At 42.2% G+C, this 25,700-nt stretch overlaps 1 protein-coding gene across 1 annotated transcript in view; it reads left to right on the top strand.

The window, feature by feature from the left end:
* Window positions 1-2,823: 2,823 nt before the first annotated feature.
* Window positions 2,824-25,700, top strand: part of PRKAG2 (protein kinase AMP-activated non-catalytic subunit gamma 2) — a gene marked incomplete at both ends in the record, with an annotated part of 186,445 nt that continues 163,568 nt past the window's right edge. The window contains one exon of the mRNA XM_079538075.1: window positions 2,824-2,922. Coding sequence (XP_079394201.1) covers window positions 2,824-2,922 — 99 coding nt within the window. The remainder of the gene's footprint in view (window positions 2,923-25,700) is intronic.

Here is a 25,700-nt window from a genome sequence, read left to right on the forward strand (position 1 = left end):
GTGACTTGACAGCATCTTGGAGAGTTGTAGTTGGCCTGCTCCAAAAGTGCGTGGAGACGGCATAAATAATTAGACAGTATGGGCAGTCACAGGGCCACTTTGGTTGTTTGCTAGTGCAGATGGAAGAACTGCATCTGAGCAACTTTCCCAACATGTCACCTTTTGTTTTGATCAGGTGGGATCTTGGATCTGCATCAATGCACACTTTGCCCCTCCTCTGCTTGCCTGTGCTCATCATGCATGGAGAAGCATGAAAATAATTTCTGCAGCGCCTTAGGTTTAAATGGAATAGGTTTAAATGCCAGTCCAGAGAGAAGCACAAACACCTGACCACACAACCTTTCCTTCAGCATAAAGATTTGTCAGTCTTTGTTGTTATATTGTCCCACCAGGCACAGACATTTCTCTCATTAACCTCATTATCTCACTTTTGTCCAACCTGCTCTCGTGGAGAGTTTGTAGTTTTCCCTTCAGATTTCCCTACAGAAGGCCATTCTAATTGCAGTTTTGCTGCAAACAGTGCAATTTGTGTGTCTGCAAATATTTCCTCATGTTGACTGTATGTTAGAAAACCCTTCCCTGCAATGTGATGAGGTTCTGCATGTAGAAGGTAAGAGTGAGTACAGGGGGACAGGTGTAGATGTGTAATAGCATTTTAATTATGGCAACTACAGTTGATACAAGCAAGGTTTTAAAAAAAAAAAAAAAAGTTTGATGGTTATTTCATAAACTTAGGAATGTACTGTGATGATTTATAATGGAAAAATGGATTCAACCAGTATTTAAGGAATATCTAGGGCAAGTGCTGTGATGGGGTGTAGTCCAAAGTATGTGCTGTTTGTGCTGGGCTGTAGGTAGGGCTTGTTAATGAGGAGCACTTGCATTGTGCTACGGAAAGACGTGGCTGATGTGTTTGTGATCCTCTTCTGCTGTCTGCCTCTGAGGATGCCCAAAACCTTTAAGTATTTAGGGTCATATTTTCAAAGGTATTTAGGTGCCCATTAGTCTGTGAAATCAGTAATTTAAATGCCTGCATCTCTAAAAACGTGGCTGTTGGCAGCTGAACAGACAGGACTGAACACGGGAAAAATAATGTGAACTCTCACGGCAATCACAATATTGCTTGTCCACGAGATGTCTGCATTGGCATTGTTTAGAACAACATGAAGAGCAAAACCATGATGCCTTACTGGAGATCTGGTGGCACTGTTACCCAGCAGTTTCATTTCTGGGGTTACTTCCTTCCATGGCATCCTGAGGGGATGTATGGGACACTTACATGTCTCAGAACCATAGAATGGTTTGGGTTGGAAGGGACCTTATCCACTTATCCACCTTATGACACTTATCCAGTCCCAACCTCCTGCTGTGGGCAGAGCTGCCCCCCACCAGCTCAGGCTGCCCAGGGCCCCATCCAGCCCAGCCTTGAGCCCTCCAGGGATGGGGCACCCACTGTTTCTCCAAGCATTAAAGAAGTGTCTTCATATCTTTACCTGTGTGATTTTAGAACGATGACTGCAGATCGTTCACCTGAATTTGTATCTGTATAATTCCTGAGACTTCCATGAGAACCAAAATAAATCTGAGCTTTATGTTTCTCCAGGATAGCCATCACATTTCAACTTTTCTCAGAGGATAAGGATAATTCTATGGAAAACACTGCTCCCTTATCCCCACTACTTATAAATCATGTTTTTTTAGGGTCTCCTGGGGGTTTGTTTGCAGTGATTACAGCATACGCTCTGTGAACACATGGATGCATGGATTTGAACCCAGCAAAAATCTGCATTTAAATGATGCGAGCAAAGAAGAGGGGCAGCTGCGGGACAGGCTGGATGTGATTGCCAACTACGGACACCTGTATGTGGGAAAGAGATTGCTAAGGGAAGAAGAGCCACTTCTATACCCAAAACTTGTGTTCTGATCCAGAATGATCGTTTCTAAACAGATGAAAGCCGAGGGCTGTTTAAGGCAGAGCCCTCGCGCTTGGATTTGCTGCCCGGAGTTCAGCCCTCAGCATCTCCACGGCGTAGCGCCTTTGGAACCCCTTTCGTTTCTCGATACTCTGTAACACGAAAATCGTTTGCCTGAAGGGTGCGATCTGCCCCCATCCCTCGGCTCCTCTCACGTTGGCAGGCTTCTGGGGCGGGCAGGAGTGGAAAAATGCCGTCCGGGAGAGGAGCGGGGCTCTGCCCGGGAAGCCGTGCCAGGAGGGTCCCGCTCCTCGTACACGCGGAGGGGCTGCCGGAGGAAAGTTAGGCTCTTCGCTCTGTCTGCACTTCCTGTGGAGCCGCCCGAGGCTTTCGGCAGCGCCCGGGCACCTCCTCCCGCCCCACGGGGCTCCCGCCCGCCTCAGCCCGGCGCGGGGCTCCGCGGAGCTCCGTGTGGAGCGGCCCGGGCCCGGCAGCTCGCCTTACGCACTCCTCCGACCTCGGCCCTTTGGATTTGTATGTAATGATTATTAATAATAATAATTGAGGAGTTAATTTCTTTTAAGGAGAGCGCGAGAGAAGGGGAGGAAACTTTCTTACCTTTCCCCCCCCCCCCACAAGGACACTCCGGATACTTTTGAAAGGGCGGAAGGGTGAGAAGCAAAGCGAGCAGCGCTGCTGAGGACATCTCCCGCTCCGCAGAAGGGACCCCTGACACCTCGCTGCTGGATTAAAGGCTGGAGCTGCAGAAACTCCTCCCCTTCCCCCCTGCTTCTTCCCCCCCTTATTTCCTAAGACCATTAGAAAAAAAATAATAATTAAGGAGCACGAGAGCACGGAGTGACTGCTGCCGATGGGATAAGTGGAAGAGAGCCCACCTCTCCGGGCCGGGATGGGCAGCACTGCCATGGACACCAAGAAGAAGGACTCGTCCGGCGGCGGCAGGAGAGGCTCCAGCCAGAAGAAGCTCGTGCTGCGAGTGCACATCCCCGTAAGTGGTTCTCTGCTCTCCCTCCTCTTGGCAGCCAGCGGCGTTGTTTTTCCCTGACACGGGGCTGGAGGCACGGGACGGTGTTTCTGCTGCGGGTACCGCGGTCTGGAGGTGGGGGTGTTGGTCCCAGCATCCTCACTTGTGGATCTGGAAACTGTCCGTGCTTTGTGGTTGACGGAGTGCATTTTATCCGACGGTTTCGTGTCTCAGATCCAACTCACATCTGAATCTCCCCCGGCACGGGGACCCAGAGCTCCCTTTGATTTTGTCCCACACGTCTGTTTGTTGCTGAAGAGTCAGGAGCAGTTGTATGACCACGCTGGAACAGAAAAGCGAGCCATGCACTCGTGCCCCAACTCAGTTTTGAGTCGTATGTTCACACAGTAAGGAAACATGCAAGAATCTGTACTATATATGTACCAAATAATCTCAGACCAGAAGTTTCTCTCTGTTCCAATGAGTACTCAGAAGCTGCCTCATTATGTGAGCCTGCAGTGTTTACATCCCTTTTGATTATTGCTTTCTTGTTGTTTGCTTGCTTTTGTTATTATTTTGCTATCAGGGCCTTCTTGTTATCTATTTAGTTGTTTTATTCTTAGTACATGGTTTTGCTTCCAGTGCTTCTTGCAGGAAATGTCTGATATCTTTTTCTGTGCACTCTGTTTCTTTGTTGAATATATTTTTTAATTTAATCTCATCATATAAAAGTGGGAAACAGTCCTGCACATGTGTCTGCCAGGACACTAAGGAGCAAAAACATATTTGTAAGTTTTTCCTTTCTTTTAGAGAGAAATAAGAAGTCAAAAGAAGTGCATTAGGTCTTAAGCATGTGGAATAAGATGGAGGAGCAACTCATGGCTCTTCTGCAGATTTCATTTTTCTCTGGAGATGACTGCAAACCCAGGAGCCTAAGCCAAATTTCTGCTGTTCTGTGTGAGTGCACTCAGTGCTGGGAGAAATGGGTCTAACGTGGTGCTGCTGTGTGTTTGTGATGGGAGTTTTTGAGCATTAATCTTTATCACGTAGTACTTTGCAGCTGAGGTTCCTTAAGCTTATAGGCATATTTCTTCACAAGTGTTACTTCAGCTCTGTCCTGGATGGAGCACTGTGAGTCCTGGACCTTAATTTTCCATGTTACTTTATAGTTTTGTTTCTTTGCTCTTTAGTTTGTCCTTTAGCTAGTGGTGGTTGCTCAGACACAAGCCTGATGTTGCACCGAAGCCCATGTGAGTTTTATTGTTCACCCAGTTGGGAGCAGTTCAAGACTTGGCAACACGCCTTCCATCCCTCCTTCCTATCCTCCAAATGTGATCCCTCTGTTCCATACTGCATTATTTTATCATTCCCAAAGTGAGCTATTGGGCCCAGATCTTTACAGGTAGTACCCTCCTTTTTGGTGGTTTTCTGTTATCTGGCAGTTTAAGTGTGACTGTGCTGTAAGGAAGAACATTTTTGTCATTCTCCTCATTTGACAGTGGAATCTGCATTTGAAAAGATCCATTTAGACTGTTTTTTTTCTCTTTCATAACGTTTTCTTGGCTGTTGTTTTGAAGCATCATTCCTGTTATTTCAGCGGCGCCTGTCAGTGTAGCTGTAGTTGTCAAGGGAGCTTTCACCAGACAGTCATTTTTATTTTGTTCATCCTCTTCTTTGTTTTATTGTGAGATCGTGTTTATTGCTGAGACATGTAATTCCTGCTCTTTGAGATCTTCAAGTTAGAAACGGGAAAGGTCTGAACAGGAAGAGAGAGAGGAGTCAGTTGCAGCAAGAGAGAAAGGTGCTGTTGTGATGCAGGCTGTCCTAAAGCATCTTTATTAACCGTGTAGAAATTCTGACTTTGAAAACAATGACAAATACTGTGAAAAAGAAAGGTGAATAATGCAAACTGCCCTCCGTTTGGGTTAGAAAACTGTGGAACAGTAAGCATGTCGAAATAAAAACTTGTATGTTTTCCATCCCTCTCCCACGCAGTCTTATTTTTTTTGGTTGGCCTCTGACTATGGGAAAAAAAAACCCATTTAAGAAAGCTGGTTTGTGTCTCGCAGCACCCCAGGACATTTCTCAGGTACATCTTTCTTGAGCAAGAGCATCAGGATATTATTAAAAAAATATATAAAACAGTCTATTTTTGCTTTCTTTCTGTGTTGAATCTCCTTTGGGACAAGTTGGTGGTGCCCAGGCTTTGCTTCTGGGAATAGCAGTAGACCTCTAAGTTTCTGCTAGTTGAGTCTTCTAGACTTGTCATTCGGTAACCAAGAGTGAAGTGGGGGACTCAGTGTTCTGGTGGCATGGCAGGGAAGTATTTGCTGAAGTGCTGGACTGATTGACCAACTTTTTAGTTCCTTTGTTGTTTTCTTTGCAAATGCACAACTACCAACTACTGATTTGGATGGACCACAGTACGACCACAGGAGCCTTTGTGAGGTAGTGGTCGTGTCAACCTCTGCCTTTCCCAGCAGCGTATTTTAAAGCCTTGAATTTAGAAATGCCCAAGTGGAAATTTCTGATCCGTTGCCATTGGAATCCACTACAGATTTGGATACAACTTGCTCTCTAGATGTATCACATCTTTCAGATGAAGACATTAGCATTATAGAACTCCTTTTTAAGCTATTAGAAGATAATGCTTCCACATTGCTTTGAACGTTTTAAGACCTCTAAGATGGGATGCAATTGTCTACTGAGTAGGAAGGAGCTCACCATAGTGAGATCAGCATGTTCTTTTGTCATCTTGCAAAATCAGTCTGTTCTAATGTTAATATTATCATTCTGTCCCATGTTGCTATAAAAAGGAGAGATTCTGCTCTTGCTTGCTTTCTATTACAGCTGGGATAGTTCAGTCAGTGCCAACAAAGTTCTGTTGTGTTTACACTATTGTGGCTGAGAGCAGAACATGTCTCAAGAGCCTCACCATGGCAAGCTCCAAGCACCTGCTGTTCCTGGCAGGTGAGAATTGCAGAGCTTTGGCACTTCCTTGGTTTGTACCCAAATATGTCACAAGGTGACATTTTATGCAAAGAAACAAAGAGGTTTTTTTTTCATAATAAGGACAAAGATTACATCTGCACATAAATGTGAAAGCATCTTCTTTCAGTCCAGTGATGTGGCCACTGTCTCAGATACTTCAGCCCTGACAACAAAGCAACAAGGAGGCTCTGGAAGACCTTTATTATCAATATCACACAAACGTTTCTGTACACTCTTGCATATTTCTCTGTCATCTGCTGTATTTCTGAGCAGATTCCTCAATTTGCAAACTGATTACTGTTTCCAGGCCTGTTATTATGTTGGAATGCCAGGCTGAAACATCAGATGGCTTAATATTTTCTGACATGAGAAGTTACAGTGATGTTCTGACAGCTAGTGTTGGCTCAGGCTTTGCCCCTCCATCTTCCTTGCCACGCTTGCAAAGTCATTACTGACTGTGTGCCTAATAAGTCACTGTGAAATGATTTTGTTCAGTGACAGTTTTTGCAGGGTGAGTCTTGTCTCCTGGTGATTGTTGGTTGGGCTGGTGAGAATTGCACGTAAGTCTAAGGAATGCTTTAGAAAGCTGCAGATGAGAAGTAAGGTTGTCGGCTCTTTCAAAGAAGTTGGAGAAATCAGCTTTCGATGGGATCAAAGAATGAAAAAAGGTGTTTCTTTTCTTGTGAAGAGGAGATGGAGGGAGATGGAGACAAAGAGGAGAGAGAAATGTTTCCCTAAAATTAAATCTGCAGCTGTCCTCCCTCTTGCTCTCACAGGCAGACTCTGAGTTGTCCTGAGCTTCTGTGGCCTTGAAGTTTACGTTTGGACTCCTGCCTAAAGGGCTGATATCTTAAACATCTGAAGAAGGCAACAGGTATTTGCTAAGGAGCTTTGAGTCTGTACTTTGAGTCTATCTGAAGAGTAAAGGATTCCTGTTTGCAATCAATAGTTGCTACTGTGATTAAAGAAGCTGTTAGTGTTTTTAGTTTTAAAGCATAACACAAAGTGGTCATCGTTTAGTTGAAAAGTACTGCTTCTTTAATACATCCCATTTCTGATAGAAGATTCTATTCCTAAATTATCTCATCCTCCTTCCATTATTTATCCCTGAGAGCCCTGTGAGGTCTGTGAGCTCAGAGGAAAGATGTGAATTTCATAGTTGGAATAAGTCGTGAATGTAGAAGAAAACTTACAGAAACGTGGATATTGAAACTTGGTTCCTGGGAATGTTGTTCACACCATGCTTGTATTGGGAATTACTGAAATAGAAGGAGGTGTCACCCTCCTGGAGAGATCAGGACTAAGCAAAGTTCTTCTGAAGATTCATGATTTTGTAGCCCTTTGAAGGACTACATGATTTTGTAGTCTTCTGAAGGTGAGTTCATGATTTTGTTGTCCTTTGCCAAAGAGAATTCATGTTGTTAAGAGTTAGTTCAGTTTTAATATGTAAACTGTAAGGTCAGTCATGCTACTTTTTAGAGCCCAGATGACACGGCACCATGTTATGTCTGCCTCAGTGAGTCTGTTCCCAAAAGCTGTTCCTTCCTTTTCTCATATGCCAGTCTAAGAATATCAGGAAACCAGATACATTCTTTCCTTGAGTCATTTCCAGTAGCATCTTGTGGTTACCTTGTGCCCATATTAACACAGGATGAGAGGTTCCACTATTTGCTCACAGATCTGCAAGGTCCATATTACACCCAGTTTCACATGGGTACCACACTGCTTTCAAGGGAGCTGTTCAGAGGTGACTTGAAGAATTTAGCCTTGAAGACAGGGTTAAACAGTTGTGTTAATGATGTAAACAGTTGTGTTAATGATGTATGTGGACTCACAAAAGTTGGTTGATGTGCCCCTGTGCTGGCTTAGCATGGCTAGTGGGAAAGGAAAGGAGTAAGTAGTAGGAATTCAAAACAGCATTGGCATGGTTGTTGGTAGACCGTTATGGGCATACATGTTGATTGAGTGCATCTTAAATTGTCAGCTTTTTGAAGAAAAGCTGAATTTATATCAAAAGGTGCTCCTTTTTCCATAGGGAAAAGTGAAAGAGCAGGGTCGGTTACGAGAAGAGTGAAGAGCATGTCTGTCTGGCATAAAAACAGACCTTTTGTGGACTACACTACCCTGGGCTGCTCATCAGGCTTCGACAATTAGCCTGTTTCAGAGCCTGATCTGCTTGCAGATGTCTGCTGTCTCAATTTTCTACCATTGTTTGCACTGCAGATATACTGAGAAAGCCTTGGAGCCTGACAAGTCGGGAGAGTTGTGTATGACCTCAAAGGCAAAAAGGGAAAGTAGCTTGAGTATGTTTTGCATGTAGTTGGAATGATCTTATGTGTAAGTGAATATAAGATGTCACTGGTAACAATACAATGTTATTCGTGGTTTGGTGACTCAGGACTTTGCTTCCACTGGAATACCTCCAGTATTAGCAGTGAGTTGAAATGGTGCAAAAGACTGTTTCTGCTGCAGACTGATTTTTGTGTGTATTCTTTAGGCGGTTTAGGGTTTGTAATGTAATGCATCAATTCAGTGCTTGCTTCTGTAATGCTGTCTCTGAAATTGCTAGCATAAAACTACACACGAAATCTTTATAGCAGTAAATTACATTATGTAAGCATGACTTACTGGGATGCATAGCAATTGCATAGCAGTCTGTGCTTCATTGTTGTCATTTATATGACATACTGTGATTGTTCAGACCTTTTGGTCATTATTATACAGGGAACTGATGATCTTCTGTTCCAAAAACAGAACCTATGTCATAAGCTGAAGACTTAATCTATTTTTGAAGGCAGGGTGATTGAGCTATATACCCATTTTAAGCTGCTGGAGAGCATATTCATAGACCTAGAGTTTCATTAGAAGGAAATGTGTGCATTATAAACATTATCAGCCACTCTATGAAACCTTTATCATCATTTATTTACAACAGGTGTCAGGCAATTTGCAGTCAAATTTTCATGTTGGTAATCATGCTGGAATAATGACACTAAAATACCCTGTTTCTGAGAGCAGAAGAAAGATAAGCTACCACAGTGGTTGGAGTGCTGGAGTAGAGCACTACAAAACACAGGATTTTCCTGCCTGGTTCTAGATTTCATATTAGTCTTCAATGAATCACTGTTGCACAGGTCTGATTTTCAGAAGCTACACGCCTGTCAATTCCTTTAGAAAAATTTGGGAACCCATTTTTTATGGCATCAGAGAAATCAATACCTGCTGAGGTGGATTAGGATTGAAGTGATTGCAATATAGAAGTGATTGCAGTTCTTTTTGGATTTGGATCCAAGCATGTGGAAATATTTCAATGAAGACAAGCTCTGCTTAGAAAAAGTATAAATATGAGATTGACTGAACAGATGCCATTAATATTTCCTATAACATATATGCTGGGAAAAATGAATTGTTACCTGCATGACACTGATTTTGAATGGAGTCTGTACAGTGTATCATGATGTCTCTAGTTTTGCCACCTAGGCATAACCTTTGCCAAATTTCTTTAGATTCAGGACTTTATATTCCTTTAAATAATCGAGTTTTCAGTAAGCACCTCTATGTTGCCTTGCTTTTTCATGATGTTGCCTTTATGAGGTGCATCTACCAACAAGTGTTTTTTACAGAATCATGAAGAGTTGAAGTCGGAAGAGACCTCTGGATATTTCTGGTCCATGGCTGCTGAGAGCAGTGTTGGATGAAGTACGTTGCTGAGGACCTTGTTTCCTCACATTTTGCGTAATCTCCAAGAATGGAGATTGCACAGCTTCATGTTTCTGAAATCTCACATTTGGGCATGCGAAAGGTGATTGAGACTAAATATCGTTTAGACACTACCCAAACAAACGAGTGATACACTCCACAGTTGGTTGGATCTGATCCCGAAAGTGTAATGTTCATTTGGGAAGTGAAACTGGATTTGGTCATGTTGTGTAGACTTCTGACAAAAGCATACAGTCAGACGGGAATGAAACGGGAGGCACAGAGGTCCCAGGAAGGCTTATGGAAAATAGGGAGAGTAAGGAAGAGATTAGGAAAGATGCTTAGTCAATGTTATCACAATATTTATGGGAGCTTGCCAGCTTCTCAGTAGAGCGTTGTGTCCTCTGGATTGTAGTTTTCATCATGCGTTGTCATTCCTTCTGCATAAATTAATTAGAGGGGGATTTGCTGGTACTGAATATTAATCAGGGCTTCTGTGTTGGAAGTATGATCTAAATCAAGAAGCATGAGGAAAGGCAGTTCAAGGATAAGAGCATGAAATCATCACCTAGCTATCTGAATCTCTATCTGCTGTATTGCCTCAGGTTGGACAAAGCAGAGTGCTATATGTAAGCTTTGCACTGGTGAACGTGAACCTTGAGACCCACAAATAATATTCCATGCATAGAGTGCAAAACAGTAATACTTTTTTTGTATCACCTTTCCGTCATTTTGACGTGGTGGCTGGTAAACTATGAACTGCTTTTAACTTATCAGTATGCCACATTGAAAGACCACATGGCTAAATGTTGAGCTAGACATTCATGCTCACATGGGATCTAGAAGTTGGTAGAGAAGAGCTCTCTGAAGACTTTGAAGATTTGAAAGATGTTATAGAATGCAGGTGTGAGAGGAAATGTAATCCCTGCAGTACTGATATTCAGGAAGATGGTTCGGGTTAAACAATTTGCCCCATGTTGTACAGGAGCGGGTAGTTGCACTCATGAGATCTTGAAACCTGGTTAGTTCATCTTAATAATAACCCTATCCTGTTTCCTATGGTGTTTCTCACATAAGGATCCCTGTACAGGACTGAGGTAGCAATTACTTTCATTAATTGCTTTTTTAAAATATGTGTGAAGTTCAAGGATTCCCCTTTCATTTCTACAGACAGTCATTCTGTGTTCTAAAATAACACTGTTTGGGCTCTTTTGACCACCTGATCAGGAAGACCATAGAGGAGATTAGATAAGTGAGGGAAGACTACATGACATTCGACATCCAAAGTGAAACATCAATGAGATTCCCTCCATGTGGTTCGTGTGGATGTGGAAAAATCAGGTTTGGTTTTTTTTTTTTTTTTTTTTTCTGAATAGGTGGTGGTACATCAGCTGTAGAGATCCCTTAACAAATGATCTTCAGCTGTTTATTGCATAATCATCCATAAATGCAACAGGGTTTGAAGCATTATAAACAACACTGTACTGATCGTGTTCAACTAAGAGCACCTTCCAAAGAGTTTGCGGGCAACCGGCCTCCATTCCCACAGTCCATTGACTTGTTCTTCCAGTTGCCCCATTTGGGTATTCCTCTCTTCTTCTGCCAGCTTATTGTAAGACAGGGAATACCAGCATGGGCTCAAACTATTCTTGGATACTCCCATTAACATCCTACATCTGCTCAATGCTCAATACCAGCTCTATATTTTCAGTGGGAAAATGGAGAGTTTCTGCCATTTGGAGAGTTGAGCCAACACTGTTCATGGACGTAAGATTTATAATCCGAGATGAATGGGAGGTAAGAAACATTACTCAGCTGTTCTCTTTGTCCTTTTATTTTAGCTAGTTGATGTTAAAGGTAAACACTACTTTAGTAGGTTTCTTTTAGTCGGATGATGATTAATTATACATTTTCCTTATTTTTCTATCTTCCTGAGAATGACTGTACACAGCTCTAAGCTATACAGAGGCAGGAGGGTACTTGCCAACATTTTTCTTTATAAAATAATACCAGTAATTAAAAAACTGCAATTACTTCAATTCTTTTTTCTTTGTTATGAATTTAAAGAGTTCTGGCTCCTTTTGCTGAAACAGACCTGTGGAGGCATCATCAGCAGGCATGCAGAAGTTGCTGTTAAATGAACAAGTCTGATTTTCATTAAAAGAGAGCACATGCCTTGCTTAACCACGCACAGAAGCAGACCAGTCGCTGTTACTTAGGAAGGCAAAAATGTGTCTCACCTTTGGGTAATGCTCCATTCATCAGCTGTCCTGTTGTACTTCTACCAAGGCAAAGCAAGCTGCTGTTTGCCAGTTTGACTTCATTAGCAGACATGAATCCTCCTGTCCCATTGAGATAGTGAGTAAAACATGTCCTAAAATGCTTTCTTCAATATCTGATGTGATTCATTTTCATAGTGGGCACTGTCAGCTAAAACAGATGAGCAGTGAAGCAGTAAGCCACAGTAACTCATTCACTTTTGATGCCCTTCTGACTACAGTCTGAGATCCCCCAAACCCAAGAATAACAGATTACTCAGGTTCACTTGAAATGCTGTTCAAGCATTAATCCTAGAGAAAAAGCATTAGGTGCTAAGAATGCTGGAGTTCAGAGACTAGGTTTTCATAAGATGTTAGGCACATCAGTTCCCCTTGCAGTATTTGAAGATCAGGAAATCCTGAAGTACCTACATTTGAACATCTAGCCTCATGTCTTTCAGGCTTTCAAAACACCGTTCTTCCCATTCCGTTTTATGCATATGTGTTACAAAACAAAAGCTGATTTTCTACTTTTTCCACTCCCTGTGTGTTTTCAGCTTAGAATGGGGAAAGCATTCTCTTGCACCTGATAGCTAAAATAAAATTTAAAAAAATCTCGACAAAAAATAACAAGAAAACGAGTCGTTAGCTTGGTTTGTAATGGAACAGAGATGGAAAGTAATACCAGGAAGTAATTTGGGGAGAGATAAATAGCAGCTGTTCTCTTGATGATAAAGACTGACACCAATACCAATACTTACACTGTGTGCCATGGTGGACTGCACTACATATGAAGTTACATTTGATGGAGTGACCAATTACAGCAGATGATGAAGACTTAAAAAAAAAATTCCTTTTCTACTCTCTTTAATTTTAAATTTAACTTGAGAAAAAGCTGCACTCATTTCAAGTGCAGCAAAATTCTCAAGGGAGAGTTTTTTCTTTATGTATTTCTACCTGTGCAGCTTTTAAAATCTGTCATCTACTGCAGGCATTTAGTGCGTTCAGACTCACTGTGGATAGTTGTTTTGGTTGTATATTGCATACAAGAAATATACAATCATTGATTGCATATTTAAAAGTTTTTAAGAGGAAAAATACCTTTCATTGCCACAGTCTGCATATGCATTCTTTTCAAATAGTCTAGGGCTGAATGTGGAGGTTGGTGGCCCTGCATGTGGCAGCGAGGTTGGAGATTCACGATCCTTGAGGTCCCTTCCAACCCTGGGGCCATTCTGTGATTCTGTGAAATGTTTATGAAACAGATATATTTGGATTTAGATGTATTTGGAGATGCTGGAGCTTTGTGGTGTGCTGCTGGTTGTGGGCACTGGGAAGAGAAGAGCAGACACCTCAAGTTGTCAGAAGATGATGGGGAAACCAGCTTTGTCTTTGAAAGCTGGTTTCTTTGAAAAGAGACAAGGGAAAATGTTTTCAAACCAAAAAAAGGACTTAAGGAAGAAGTTTTTTGTAATAAAAGAGTTGCAGAACTCTGGCACAGATTGCCCAGAAAATGTGGTGGATGCTCTGTCTCTGGAGACATTCAATGGACTCAGAGCACCAGATGGAGCTGTAGGTGTCCCTGTCCACTGCAGGGGGGTTGGACCAGATGGCCTTATCAACTCTTTGATAAGGGTAGATAACAGCAGGACAAGGGAAATGGTTTTAAGTTGAGGGAGGGAAGATATAGGTTGGATGTCAGAGGAATTTCTTTTCTGTGATTCTGTGGTCTTTAAGAGTCCCTTCCAACTCAAATGCTTCTATCATTCTATGAAATTTCCATGTGCATGTCTGCTGTATGACAGCTTATTGCCTTGAATGTGTAACAGTTAAAGTAACTGAGGCTAACACTGCTAATCTAATTAGCAGTGTACATGGATGTTGATGGATGAGAGCTGGAACGCACGAGCTGAGCATCTGTGGACATTCATGTGGAGATCACCTTCTTTCACAGGAATGGTGAAATCTTATTTCTGTGCATTTCAGCTACAAAACAACAGGAAATATTAAGTGTATGCTTTAAGGGAACATCCCTTTTTGGATAAGAAAGTTCTAAGGGTTCGTTCCCAGGGAGCAATAGTCTACCGTTATGTTTTATGGTCTTGAGTGTTCCATGCACTTGGCTGGGTTGATTTAAAAAAACATGGAAGGACACAAGTGCAGAGCCTGTGTGTGTATGGACGAAAGGAAACTGCCCTGCGTGCAGCTGTTTACTATAAGCTGAATACTTTCAGTGTGCATGTACAAGCTGGCAAAGTGCTCATGTTCCAGAAAAATGAACTGTGATGCAAAATGCAATAGATATTTAACGATCTCAGAAAAAAAAAACAACAACCAACCAACCACCCACAACACACCACATTATGAATTTGCTTTTGCCTGATGTTAAAACATCTGGACTTAGTTTCCAGCTGTATGGAGATTATTTTCAATTTCATATCCTGTTTTAACGTCACAAAACAAATGGAACAGTGAGCTGACTTTGTGTCCTGACCTTTACGCTGTCTTTCCTTCTTTCTTTTTCTCTTTCTTTTTTTGCAAGATGAAGTGAATTAAAGCCCAGTCCTGTGGGGCAGCATGGTCAGGCAATCGGGTATATTAATTTGAGTCCTGCTGTCTGAGATGGTTGTAGTCTCACCTAACTTTCTTTCTCGTCTCTGCTTCCCTGCGTGCAGCTGTTGCTGTAGAAGTACTCTGAGTCATGTCATGTCAAATAATGCATGGTCTTCAGAGCTCACCGAGGGGGGGAGAAAACCCTGGGAACAACGTGAGCAGGCGCAGCCAGCCGCTTCCACTAATTGTTGGTGTGGACGATGGAATACAAAAGCAGAAGGAGGGAGGGGGGGAATGGAAATGTGTCTTAGTGTGGAAACGGCTGTGTGAAAACAAATATGCCTGGACTTGCTCTTTGGGAATGTACGTGGAGCACAGGAGAACTCCCACAGCAGGAATCCTGCGCTCTAGTCTGCTCCTGCCAGATGAGTTTAGAAGCTTTCTTTTTCACTTGTATACCTGTAGAGGCTTTTTGGGTATTTGGGGATGTGGATTTTAGGAGCCATGAATCGTGAGAGGTAGCGGCAATTTCCTGCTGGGCTGGCTTGAAAACATGCTAATTTTTTGGTTCTAGTTATCAAGCGCTGCTACATATTGGGAATGTGAAATTTAAATGGATTAGCTACTGATATAACATGCTAGTGGCATTTTGAAATGTATCATGCCAAAGCAGGTTCAATGTCTAAGTGAATCTTGTTCTTACTGTGTCCTCAAAGTCAAAGCAGCCCAAAGTGCTTTGCAGATCAATTTTATAATGCATAAAATAGAATAAAATCGTATATTTGTGATTTTTTAATTTGTAATGAAACAAAAGCAGAATTTGCTCTCAAGAATTGCTGCAGTAAAATGTCTAACCTGTGTTTTCCTTAAGCTCTGACAATAGTTAGGTAAAGATAACTATTTGCTAGGACAAGCTGCAAAAAGAAATATTTATCCTATACGATGGTTGCAATAGCAAATAATGGACAGCTGAAAAGTTAGTGAAGTTACTGAGATTCAGACAGTGAAATGAGTGAATTTGTACTTTGCTACACTTCAGCTGCACAGGGGAAGCCACCAGCTCTGTGCTTTGTCTTCACTTTGCGTCAAGGAAACACAGAGCTCAGGTGATGCACGGGGAAATTGCATGTTCACCTGTGCCTGCCATCATTATCCTTACGCTGAACAGTCGGTGTTTTTGCAGTGAAATGTAACGACTGCAATTAGTAACTGACACTGTTGGTAAAAATCCAAAGGCTTACTTTATCCATTTGCTAAATGAATTGCTGATGTCAAACTGAACTAAGAACTATTAAGGAAGAGAGAGAAAAGGGAATAGCCAGCAGAAACACCAATTTGTTGATTATATAATGGACCTATCGTTAGTAATGTGATTATGCCAGTGCCATTTCTTTTCCTCCAAGACAGATACTTGTTCCTGCTGGGGCTGATTGATGCTGAAGAGCAGCCTGATTATGCCATAGTGCATTTTAAATGGAAAATGGTAACAGAGTTAAGGAAGATGGAAAACTATTTAGCAGTAGAAATATGATTGCTAAAAAGCGAGAACATAGAAGGATATGATGGTTTATCCAAAGAGTTAAATTTATCCCTTTTCAGTGGAAATTATTTAAATTACAGTTATCATCAGGACAGCCTTGAAGACTGGTCGTGGCTCAGAGCACAAACCAATTCCATCAGAGAGAATTCCTCACAACAATTCATTGTGACACTTCTGTTTTGACAGGCAGGATTGGCCCGCAAGCCATTATCGCTGCAGATATTTATTGTTGCAGTGAGGAAATCTGACTTCCTGGCACTGGATTGGGAACTTCATTTCACAGTGATCTCCTAAATGTTTTTGCTGACTAAGACTGATTTTGAACCTGTTGCCAAAAGATTTCTCAGTCTTTTTGCCAAGCATTCCAGTTTTCACATCAGATTGTTCTTTAAAAAAGATCCCATTTTTGTAATCCGTTTACTTCTGAAGGCCACTGTACCCTCTGCAAAAAAATAATAATAAACCAATTTCTTAGTATCTTCCCAACCAAAAGCAGTGGATGCTTTTGAAACAGTTTCTAAAAAAGCCACCACACATGAAATACATGCACCATAAAAGTCATTCTCATGGAATTATATCTCCTGCCTTTAGTGAAAGGATTTTTTTTGGTTTCATTTGTGTGCCAGAACCATATGTGGACAGTGGGGATGAATGGCAGCTTTTCCAAAACTCTGACAACCTTGGGTGCTTAAATTTGGGCAGAGTATTCCTATTTCATGGAGGATACCCACAAGCAGGGTTTTAGGAGATGTAAAGAGTATCTTTTAGCCTGAGTTCCTGCTGATTGCTGAGCAGGGACTTCCAGTTGTATGAGCTGTTTACCACTTGGTGTGTGCTGGCTCTGATTCTGGTTCCTTGCCCTCATTTCCTGTCACCTTCCAGAACTGCTGCAGTCAGCAGTCAGTGCTGAGGACCTTATTTCTGCATAAGGTTAAACTATTCAGGTTTCATTAGGGGTCTCTCTCAGATGAGGAAGATGGCAGAGGGAACCACCTCAACTTGTGAATGCTCCGATAGCCAGCATAGATGCCAAAAGTGACAAACACCTTGCTAAGAAATACTAAAATCTGAGGGTGCCATTTAGGAGGACTGTGCAAAATGGACAGTGTGAGAGATGTGTGATGGAGATGGGTGAGTGGTAATGCATGAGTCACTCTCTCTGCTGCTTGTGTTACGATGGTAATTCTGTAGCTGTGATTTCTTCCAGTGGTCTCAATGGGAAAGTAGGTAAGTGGCTGAACTCAGTGTCAGCCAGAAACCTGAAATATCTCTGTGTGCAATTTGCAGAGAGCAGAACAGATGCATTCAGCCTTTCTCTTTCACATCCATGTTATGGAGACGAAGTACAAAAAGGCCAGTCAGAACTCTGACAGCTCAGATTTTGTTTAAATAGAGACCTGGAAATAGTGTGCATCATGAGACAGTTACAAGGCTAAATCCTGTGCTTTTAATGGACTTAGAAGTCATTTAAATTAAGTATGCCTCAATGCATGGGCTGAAAATAGGTAAATTCCAACTGTTTCCTTAATACATGCTTTTGTATGTGCAGTACACATGCTTGGTGAGGTGTTTTATGTTGGAATTGTTATGGTGAGTTAGTTAATATTTTCTTTTCTGAGCATCACATTGGAGTTTATCATGATCTATTGAGTACGAAAAAAATATTTTATTAGTCCCAGTTTGAACACAAGGCTGGTTCTGAGGAAAGCTTGACTTTTCTGAGAAGCTTCTAGAAGTTCTGAGGAAAAATGGTTTGTTTCTTTCTGGCAATTGATTAAAATTAGGCCTTAAGAAGTTAGATATTTTTTTTCCTACAACACTCTGCTATTTAGGCCTTTCAGCACAGCTGTCCATGGGTCTGACTGTGTCACTTTAGGGAACTGCTCAGAGGAGGATCCAGAATACCAGTGGAGACGTGGAACTTAGTCCTGGAGCTGGAGCTCTCTCTGACACATTGGTTGGGCTCTGCAGAATGCTGTAACTTTGGGAAAGAAATGTATGATGTGGTTCTGGCAATGGCCTTAATGTTTTCTTGCTCTTAAATTTTTATTTTTGGAAAATTGTATGTAGAACAACTGCAACTGGTGCAATGTGTTTGTATATTGTATGTATATTGACAGAGCAGGTATGAATGTGCATCTTGTTTAGATCCAAGTATATGCATTCCTTAAGCTGACCACAGAAATTCAGTCAAATATAAACTCAGCTATAGCTGGTAATTCATTAACAGAATCATCTGAAACTTTGTCCAAAGCTTGGCCATGAATGTCTAATTTCCTCAACAACTCCAAAATACACAGTTGATTTAGTGGTTAAAGCAAGTCTAGCTAGACTGCTAACGAGAGCAACCTCCTAACCACAAGCTTGCTTTATCTTGGATGCAGCTGTGCTTCTCCTTCCATGTGTCAGGAGTAAAGATGAAAAGGATTTCCTCTTGGTAGTCTTGACCATAACACCCTGATGATTTTGTTCTGATCCTTAGAGGAACATGTACTCAAACTGGGCACTGGCTCCACAGACCTGTTGGCACTGGCTGGGTACAGCAGACATGGAACTCTGAATCTGTTGCAAGGCTTCAAATAGGAAGCTACAAATACGGATCTGCAAACCTTCCAACTATGAAGCTACAAAAGCCTTTAGAAGTATTTTGTAGAATCATAGATCACAGAATGGCTTGGTCTGGGAGAGTCTTTGAAGCCCATTCAGTTTCAACCCCACTGCCATGCTGGCTGCTATCCACTGGATCAAGTTGCCCAGGGCTCCATTCAACCTGAGCTTGAATTCAGCATCACAGAACTGTAGAATCACAGAATCCAAGGGGCTGGAAGGGACCTCTGGATATCATCGAGTCCAATTCTCTGCTAAAGCAGTTCCTTACAGTAGATTGTACAGGAAAGTGTCTCAGTGGGTTTTGAAAAGGAGATGCACCCCAGGATACCAATGGTCTTCTTGGCTACAAAAGCACACTGCTGGCTCGTGGACAACCTGTTCTCCACCCAAACACCTACATCCTTGTCTGCAGGTCTGCCCCTAACCTGTACTGACACATGCAGTTGTTCCACTCCACGTGTAGAACTCTACACTTGCCCTTGTTGAACATCATGAGGTTCTTCTACACCAAACTCTCCAGCCTTGCTAAATGGCAGCACAGCCTTCTTGTGTGTCAGCTACTTCCCCCAGATTTGTATCATCAACAAACTTGCTGGGGGTGCAGTCTACCCCTTAGTCCAGGTTATCAGTGAAGATGTTAAACAAGACTTGACTCAGTACCAACCCTTGGGGAACACTGCTAGCTACAGGGATAGGGCAGCCACAGCTTCTCTGGGCAGCTTGTAGCAGTGCCTCACTGCCCTCCGAGTAAAAAATTTCCTTCTAACATCAAATCTAAATCTTTCCACTTTTAGTTTAAAGCCATTTTTTCTAAAGGAAAGCTTCATGAGATTTTGAATGGACGCAAGCAATTTATTTCTCTGTATCTAGAGAAAAATATATTTTTATTCATTGCATTTAAACTCAAGTGCCTCTGCAGCACACTGGCTGCCAGCACTGTCTTGGGAACTGCCTATCCTGGTTTGGAGGGCAGAGTAATTCCTAGTGAACCATTAATGCTATCAATGCTTTAATTGCAGTGAACATGAAATGGAAAATATCACCAATCTGACCTGAGCATTCTCAGATACCTGCAGCGTCCTAATAGTTGCCAGTATCATCTTGAACGCTATTCAGTTTGTCCTCTGTAGATCACAGCTCTTATCAGTCAGCTGGACCCTCTAACATCAACCTTCTGTGCACTCCAGATTTTATTTATACCTTAAACACAGCCAGACCAGCTTTATTTGAACTTGCCAAAGAAGTGGACTCCTGGAAGGTGTCCAAGTTTATATTGATTGGGGGATTTGATTCAAATATTTGTTTTAAAACTCTTCTGAAAAGAATATCTGGTGTCAGAGCCAACATAATGTAATAGCCCTAATGCATTGCCCTCTTCTGTCTCCCTCCTTCTGCAAATTTCAAAATGTTCAGCAGAAATGTATGAGTGTCTGTAAGTACAAAAGCAAAAATATAAAAGGTAATTTGCCCAAATCTATAGCAAGATGGAAAATAGAGCTGAAAGGCTCCCTAATCCTGGATGTCAGCTAAAACATTGTGCCTAAAGCCAGACAGTTCCAGGTAAATCAATGCTGGCAGTGCTGATTCTGCGTTGATTCTGTATAGAGCGTTCTGTGTGTAAGATCAACAGTAATAAGGCTCCTTTTGGCTTCAGGGATTTACCTGTGATGAGGTTCACTGCTCTGTAAATAGATTTACAGCCTTCCATTGTGGATGATATGAGTTTGACCCAGCTGAGGCAAAATCAGATAGCACCATCAGCTTGTGGCTCCCCATAAAGCATCCATTCCTTGCCATTAGTTGTGAAGAAATAAGCCAGTGTTTAATAAGGGCTGAGAAAGTAGAGCCTTGACTTAAACTGAGCACAGCTGCTTGTTTGTTCCTTGGTTGAGCGCGAGGGCAAGCAGTGTTCTGGCATGCTCTTGGTTCCCTAAAAGCACTGCTGCAGGAGCTCACTATTTTAACAGGCAGGTCACCACGCTCCCAAAGTGACTGCAGCTGATGCCTCTGGAGAGCTGGCTGTTCCCCAGGCCTTGGGGAGAGCAGATGCTGGGAAGGATGCCCTCACCGTGGGAACCACAGTCTGAACCTGGAAGTGTGGTGACAAATCAGTTCAGCTGTCTGCAGGGGAGGGGCTGGGCTTTATTTACCTGGTAAAAGTGTCTGCCAGGAGGCTGAGGTGGGTGAAAGCAGGGACTGTGGTGGCGGCTGGTCAGAGCTCCCAACTGACAAAACCAATGTTGGTATGTTTCATTTCTAACCCATTTTCAGGAAGATTTTTTTTTTTCTCCCCTTTTCTCTCTCCGTCTTGTTTTAGTTGTAATTTCACTTTTAGAGCTTTCCCTTCCTCTTTTTGTGCTCGTCTTTTAAATCTAGCTACAAATACATACTTTCAGATTTGCAGAGCCATCAATGGTTTGCTTATTTGCTTTTCTAGGCTATTCAGTAAGTTACAGAGATTATTACTGCTTCTTGGTTAGTTTAGGTAAGTAGAATCATCTTGATAACACTTCAGAGCCATTATACAGCTCCTCGAATCTGGGGGTACTTCAGACCCTTGTCTGAGCAGATGAAATGTTTTTATGAGCAGTATCCCAGTTTTGTGACATGTACCTGAATGTGGGTGTGCCTGCATATACCCATATTTCCATAGGCACTCTTGTGTGTAATGCGTGCGGCACATCTGATGTGAGGTTTCTGAAATGCATACAGCAAGGACTTCTTACAACAGGCTTACCATGTTTTGCTGCAGGCCTTGCTAGGAGCTATGGTTGGCATGCTCTGAGCACTGGAACAGTTGTTCTCAGAGACACAGACACATGTTGCATACCGGTCTCTTTGCAAATTTGGGAAGTGGTCCAGAATTAACCTTCTTAATCATCCTATATTTTTGTGTTGACCCTCACGTTATACATAGAATGACTTTTTTTCCAGATGTCAGTAGCTTTTTCTGGTCTTCCAGACCAGTCATCAGACTTCTGGGCTGTTTTTGTCTGCAGACCTGTCAGCTGTGGGGCCTCCACAACAGAAGCAGAGCTTCTTAAGGCTGGAAAAACTGCAAGTAATAATGATCCATTACTTTCCTGCTTGTTGTAGAAAATGCATAAAGCAAGAAGCAGCCTTCTTTTAACTTCCCATTTAGTTCCATTTCCTAATTCTGTAGGAAAATCTTGTAGGCAGATTCATTATGTCTTTCCTGTAAGAAATTTCATCAGTCTGAAGAGCCTTTATGGATTTTGTCCCCATTTCTATTGCTAGAATTTTGCTCCAGAATGTCGTTTCCCCCCCTCCTAACATCTAATTGGAATTTATTCATGACCTATTTCCATTCTCCAATGGCACCCAAAAGTGTCCTTTATCTTCCTTCTCTCTTAGTGGTGTTTGTCCATCTAATGTAGTTTTGAAGTGCAGTCACATGCACTCTCAGCTGTCAACTGCAAAGCAAAGCAAGCAAAGCTCTTTTAGTCACGTCCCATAAGAGAAACTGTTCCTCTCATCATCAGAATAGTCTTTTGGTGCACTTGTTCCCAGATGAATTAACCTTTCCTGAGCACAGATGACCAGAACTGTACACATTATTCCAGATGAGTCTTCACAGTGCTAATATATATATGATATTAAGGTTTTTTTTATCTGCTCTCAAGGCTTCCTGATGCATTCTGTAAGCACACATGCTTAATCCATAGCAAAAGTGTGATGACAGCTCCTCATTAACCTTTAGAGACATGGACATTTTGGTTAGTCTCTATCCAGCTGTTAAATTCTCAAGTTTTAGACAAAATTATAGTCCATAATTATGTGAATACAGGGGTTAAACTAAATTCATTAAATTGATTAAAATTAGCCTAAGTTCTTTTCCCTCACTCAGCAATGTAATTCATTGAGATCTGCTGCTGTTAGCAAATGAGCCTGGTAGCTTTGTATCATTACCAAGTTGTCTGCCTCAGTTTAGAGTATCTGGAGGGGACTCGAGCTAAGATTAAAAACAGTAGCTGGGGGAAGAAGAAAGAAAAAACCATGTTGTTCATCTGTGTTGTAATAAATCGTTTCTTTGCATTAGTGACTTGCTGGGGTGCCAGCAGGAGGGAGTGGGGCAGAAGAATAACAAAGGGATATCTGCCATCTACCAATTAAATCTTGGAAGAAAAAATAAGAAATTGAGGAGATCGAAATTAACTGGCTTGGCACTGGGGCAGAGCTGGGGAGAGTCGCACAGATGGCCAAAGACAAATTCATGTACCCTGTGAGACCCTCCCAGACCTCATGTCTTATTGCAAATGATAGCTCTCTTCAGATTAATGTTGTATTGGCTTTTTAATTTGGCAAAATGTTTATTTTTCTAACTTTGCCTTTAGCTAAAGCTTAGTTTGAAAATGTGCATTTGAGGTGAGCATCTGACAGTTTGTTGAATTGTAGGCCACTAGGACAGGATTTACATTTGCAAGGTATTCATGTAGCACTTGCTGTATTTTGTATGACTTACAGACCCCTTGCTGCAGATGTACAAGTGAAAATAGAACAATTCAATGCAGGAAGGCAAATTAACTGCCTAACCAAGTAGCTAAAGATGAAACAGAATTAAACGTTTAGTTAGAAATAGTTCTGATGTCTGTGCAGCAGTAATAGCAATATAGAACTTTACTTTTATGGTAGAGTCATCAGGGCAAGCTTATAAGCTTGGTGGTTTGGCTAAAACAGCATGATCCTTGGAACTAAGCCTGCTTATGCTTTGGTCTCCCTCTATTTAGGATGACCTGATTCACAGATTTGATGGGATATAGAGTTGCTGGGAGAAACAGAGCTCATTTGAAGTAGAAATTGCTCAGATTCTGGTTCGAGGTCTTCATAGCTGACTTGAGAGGCTGTTCTCTTTTTGCTGCCTTTTTCCACTGGTCTGTTTGAAAGGTATGAACTGTACTTTTTCAGTGGTGATGTTCATGGAAAAGAAAAGGTTAATATGAGATCTGGACAAATAATGATTTGTTTCCAGCAGTGCTACCAGCTGAATTTGCTTTCAGCTGCACGGTGTGCTGAAAACTGATGACTTTGAATTGGCTAAAACTGTCAGTGGGGTTGGAGCAGCTGTTGTGTTGCAGAACAGCAGAAACTGTTTTGCAGAAACAAAACCAACACTTTTCCTTAAAGCTGAAACAGAATGTTGTTTTCCCCACCCGCTCCTCGCCTTCCCATGTAAGGTTTTCTTGTGATGTTAGATACCCGCTGAGAAAGTAGCGAGATTTCAAGAACAAAGCTGTTTGCACTTGTGTGTACTAATGCAGTTACCATTTGGTAACACTTATGTTTTAGTAAGGATCTTTTCTTCCTGTGGATTTAGTGTTTTCAGAACATTTGCTGGATTTACAGTCCTGTAAAGAGAACAAGTGCTGCCTAGAGCCTAATTGGGCATTGCCTTTAGCTCAGCTGCCAATCTGAGAGGATGCTGAGCTTCCTCCACTGACCATTTCAGTGCCTCTTTAGCCCCCAATCAGCCTGCAGAGGCTTCTGAAGTTATGCTTTGCTGAAAGCTCTGCGAGTTCCATGTTGCAGACTTTGGGCCATTTGAAGCTCAGCTGGGTACTTTCTCACCTGGTGGCTGTGAAGGTGATTGCTGAGGGCACTCTCTGGGAGGGCTGCGTGGCCTTTGTCATGCCAAGGAAATTGTGTCTGTATGGTTGGTGACAAGAGAAACCATCTCCTGCTCTGGTGACCATAATTCCTATCAGCTCCTCTCCGTGCTGTGCCACTGCTATGGCAACGTGGTTCCACCACAGAGGACATCTTCTGGGTAAAGGTACTGGGTACAGTCACCTAGTGGCTCTTCACCTGTGCTATCAGTGTTACTGCAGCTTCCCCTGGGGCTGCAGCGTGTGCCCTGAAATGCGTCACTGTGTGTTCAGCACTGCCATAAACGCTGAGCACTGTGTTGTTTCCTTAATCCATGCTGACTCCATCATTTGTGGGCATTAGCAGAAAAGCACTCACCTCGATAGCAACTGTGCACAGCCCACTTGGCATTTTGCTCTGGCCTGCGTCATCACGTGAAGGCTGGCCAGCTCTTCCCTCTGAAGAGAGGGGCAAACAAAGGGGAAGGAATAGCGTAAGTGACTCTTCTTATCAGCACCAAAGAGGATTTGTTTTCTTGCAGCCTAAGCTGCTAATGCTGAATGACATAAAGAAAGAGATAAAGAGAGCTGCTAAGTCTATGAGGAGGGTTGTGGGGACAAGGTATGATCTCCAAGAGGATACAAAAGGCAAAACAAAGCAAAACCAGCACGGCTATGGAAATTAAAAATAAGGCCCTCCAAGAGAAGGCTTAGTGGAGGAAATGAGCAGCAGGCAGCAAAATGGTGACGTCTGCACCAGGGAACCCAGGGCCAATAGAGGCTGATGAAGATCATCCTCCAAGTAACAGAGATAAGATCTGTAAGTAACAGAAAAGGAATTTAAAAAGGGTTAGAGGCCTAATTTTCCCTCCTTTCCTCCAAAAGAATTTGTTACATCTGCGCCGCTTAAAAGAGATTCTGTGTCAGAATCCTATATTTTTTCCTATATAAACTTTTCTGGCTTCCATTAGTTGGTAACAAATAAGCTTCTGCATAGATAGGTGAAAAATGTTTTCCTGCTTACTTCCTGAAATAGGTAGATATGAAATACCAGTGAGATACAGAAGAAAGAGTGTCTTTCTTGAAGAAAAGTACCAGAGAACTCAGAAGTGGGTCTGAGTGGTTAGCGAGGAAGGCTGAATCACCCTTCCAGAACTCTGAAAGCAAAAATAAAGTAAAATGTTACAAAAATCACAATATTAAGTGAATAGACTGAAAAAGAAGTGGTAGAAACTGTAACCATTGCTGATGGCTCAGATCCCAAGGAATTGCCAGTGGAAAGAGGGACTCCTACCGAAAGTTGTGCTATTCCTGACAAATCCAAGAACTTCGTAATGGTCAGAAAAGGTGTTCTGAGTCATGGCAGGTCTTTGACACAGTGAAATTGATGGGTGGAAAAAGCCAGGCCAGCAAGACTGTTTTGCTTTAGGCATGTACCAGGCCTCTGGAGTTGCATTTATCTGTTAATAAGTCATTTTACCATTTCCCAACTTCTAGCAACAGTGTGAATGGAAATATGAGACAGCACAGCCAAACGCAGCCAAACGC

The sequence above is a fragment of the Tetrao urogallus genome (assembly GCF_951394365.1).
Source record: "Tetrao urogallus genome assembly, chromosome: 7".
NCBI classification, from domain to species: Eukaryota; Metazoa; Chordata; class Aves; order Galliformes; family Phasianidae; genus Tetrao; species Tetrao urogallus.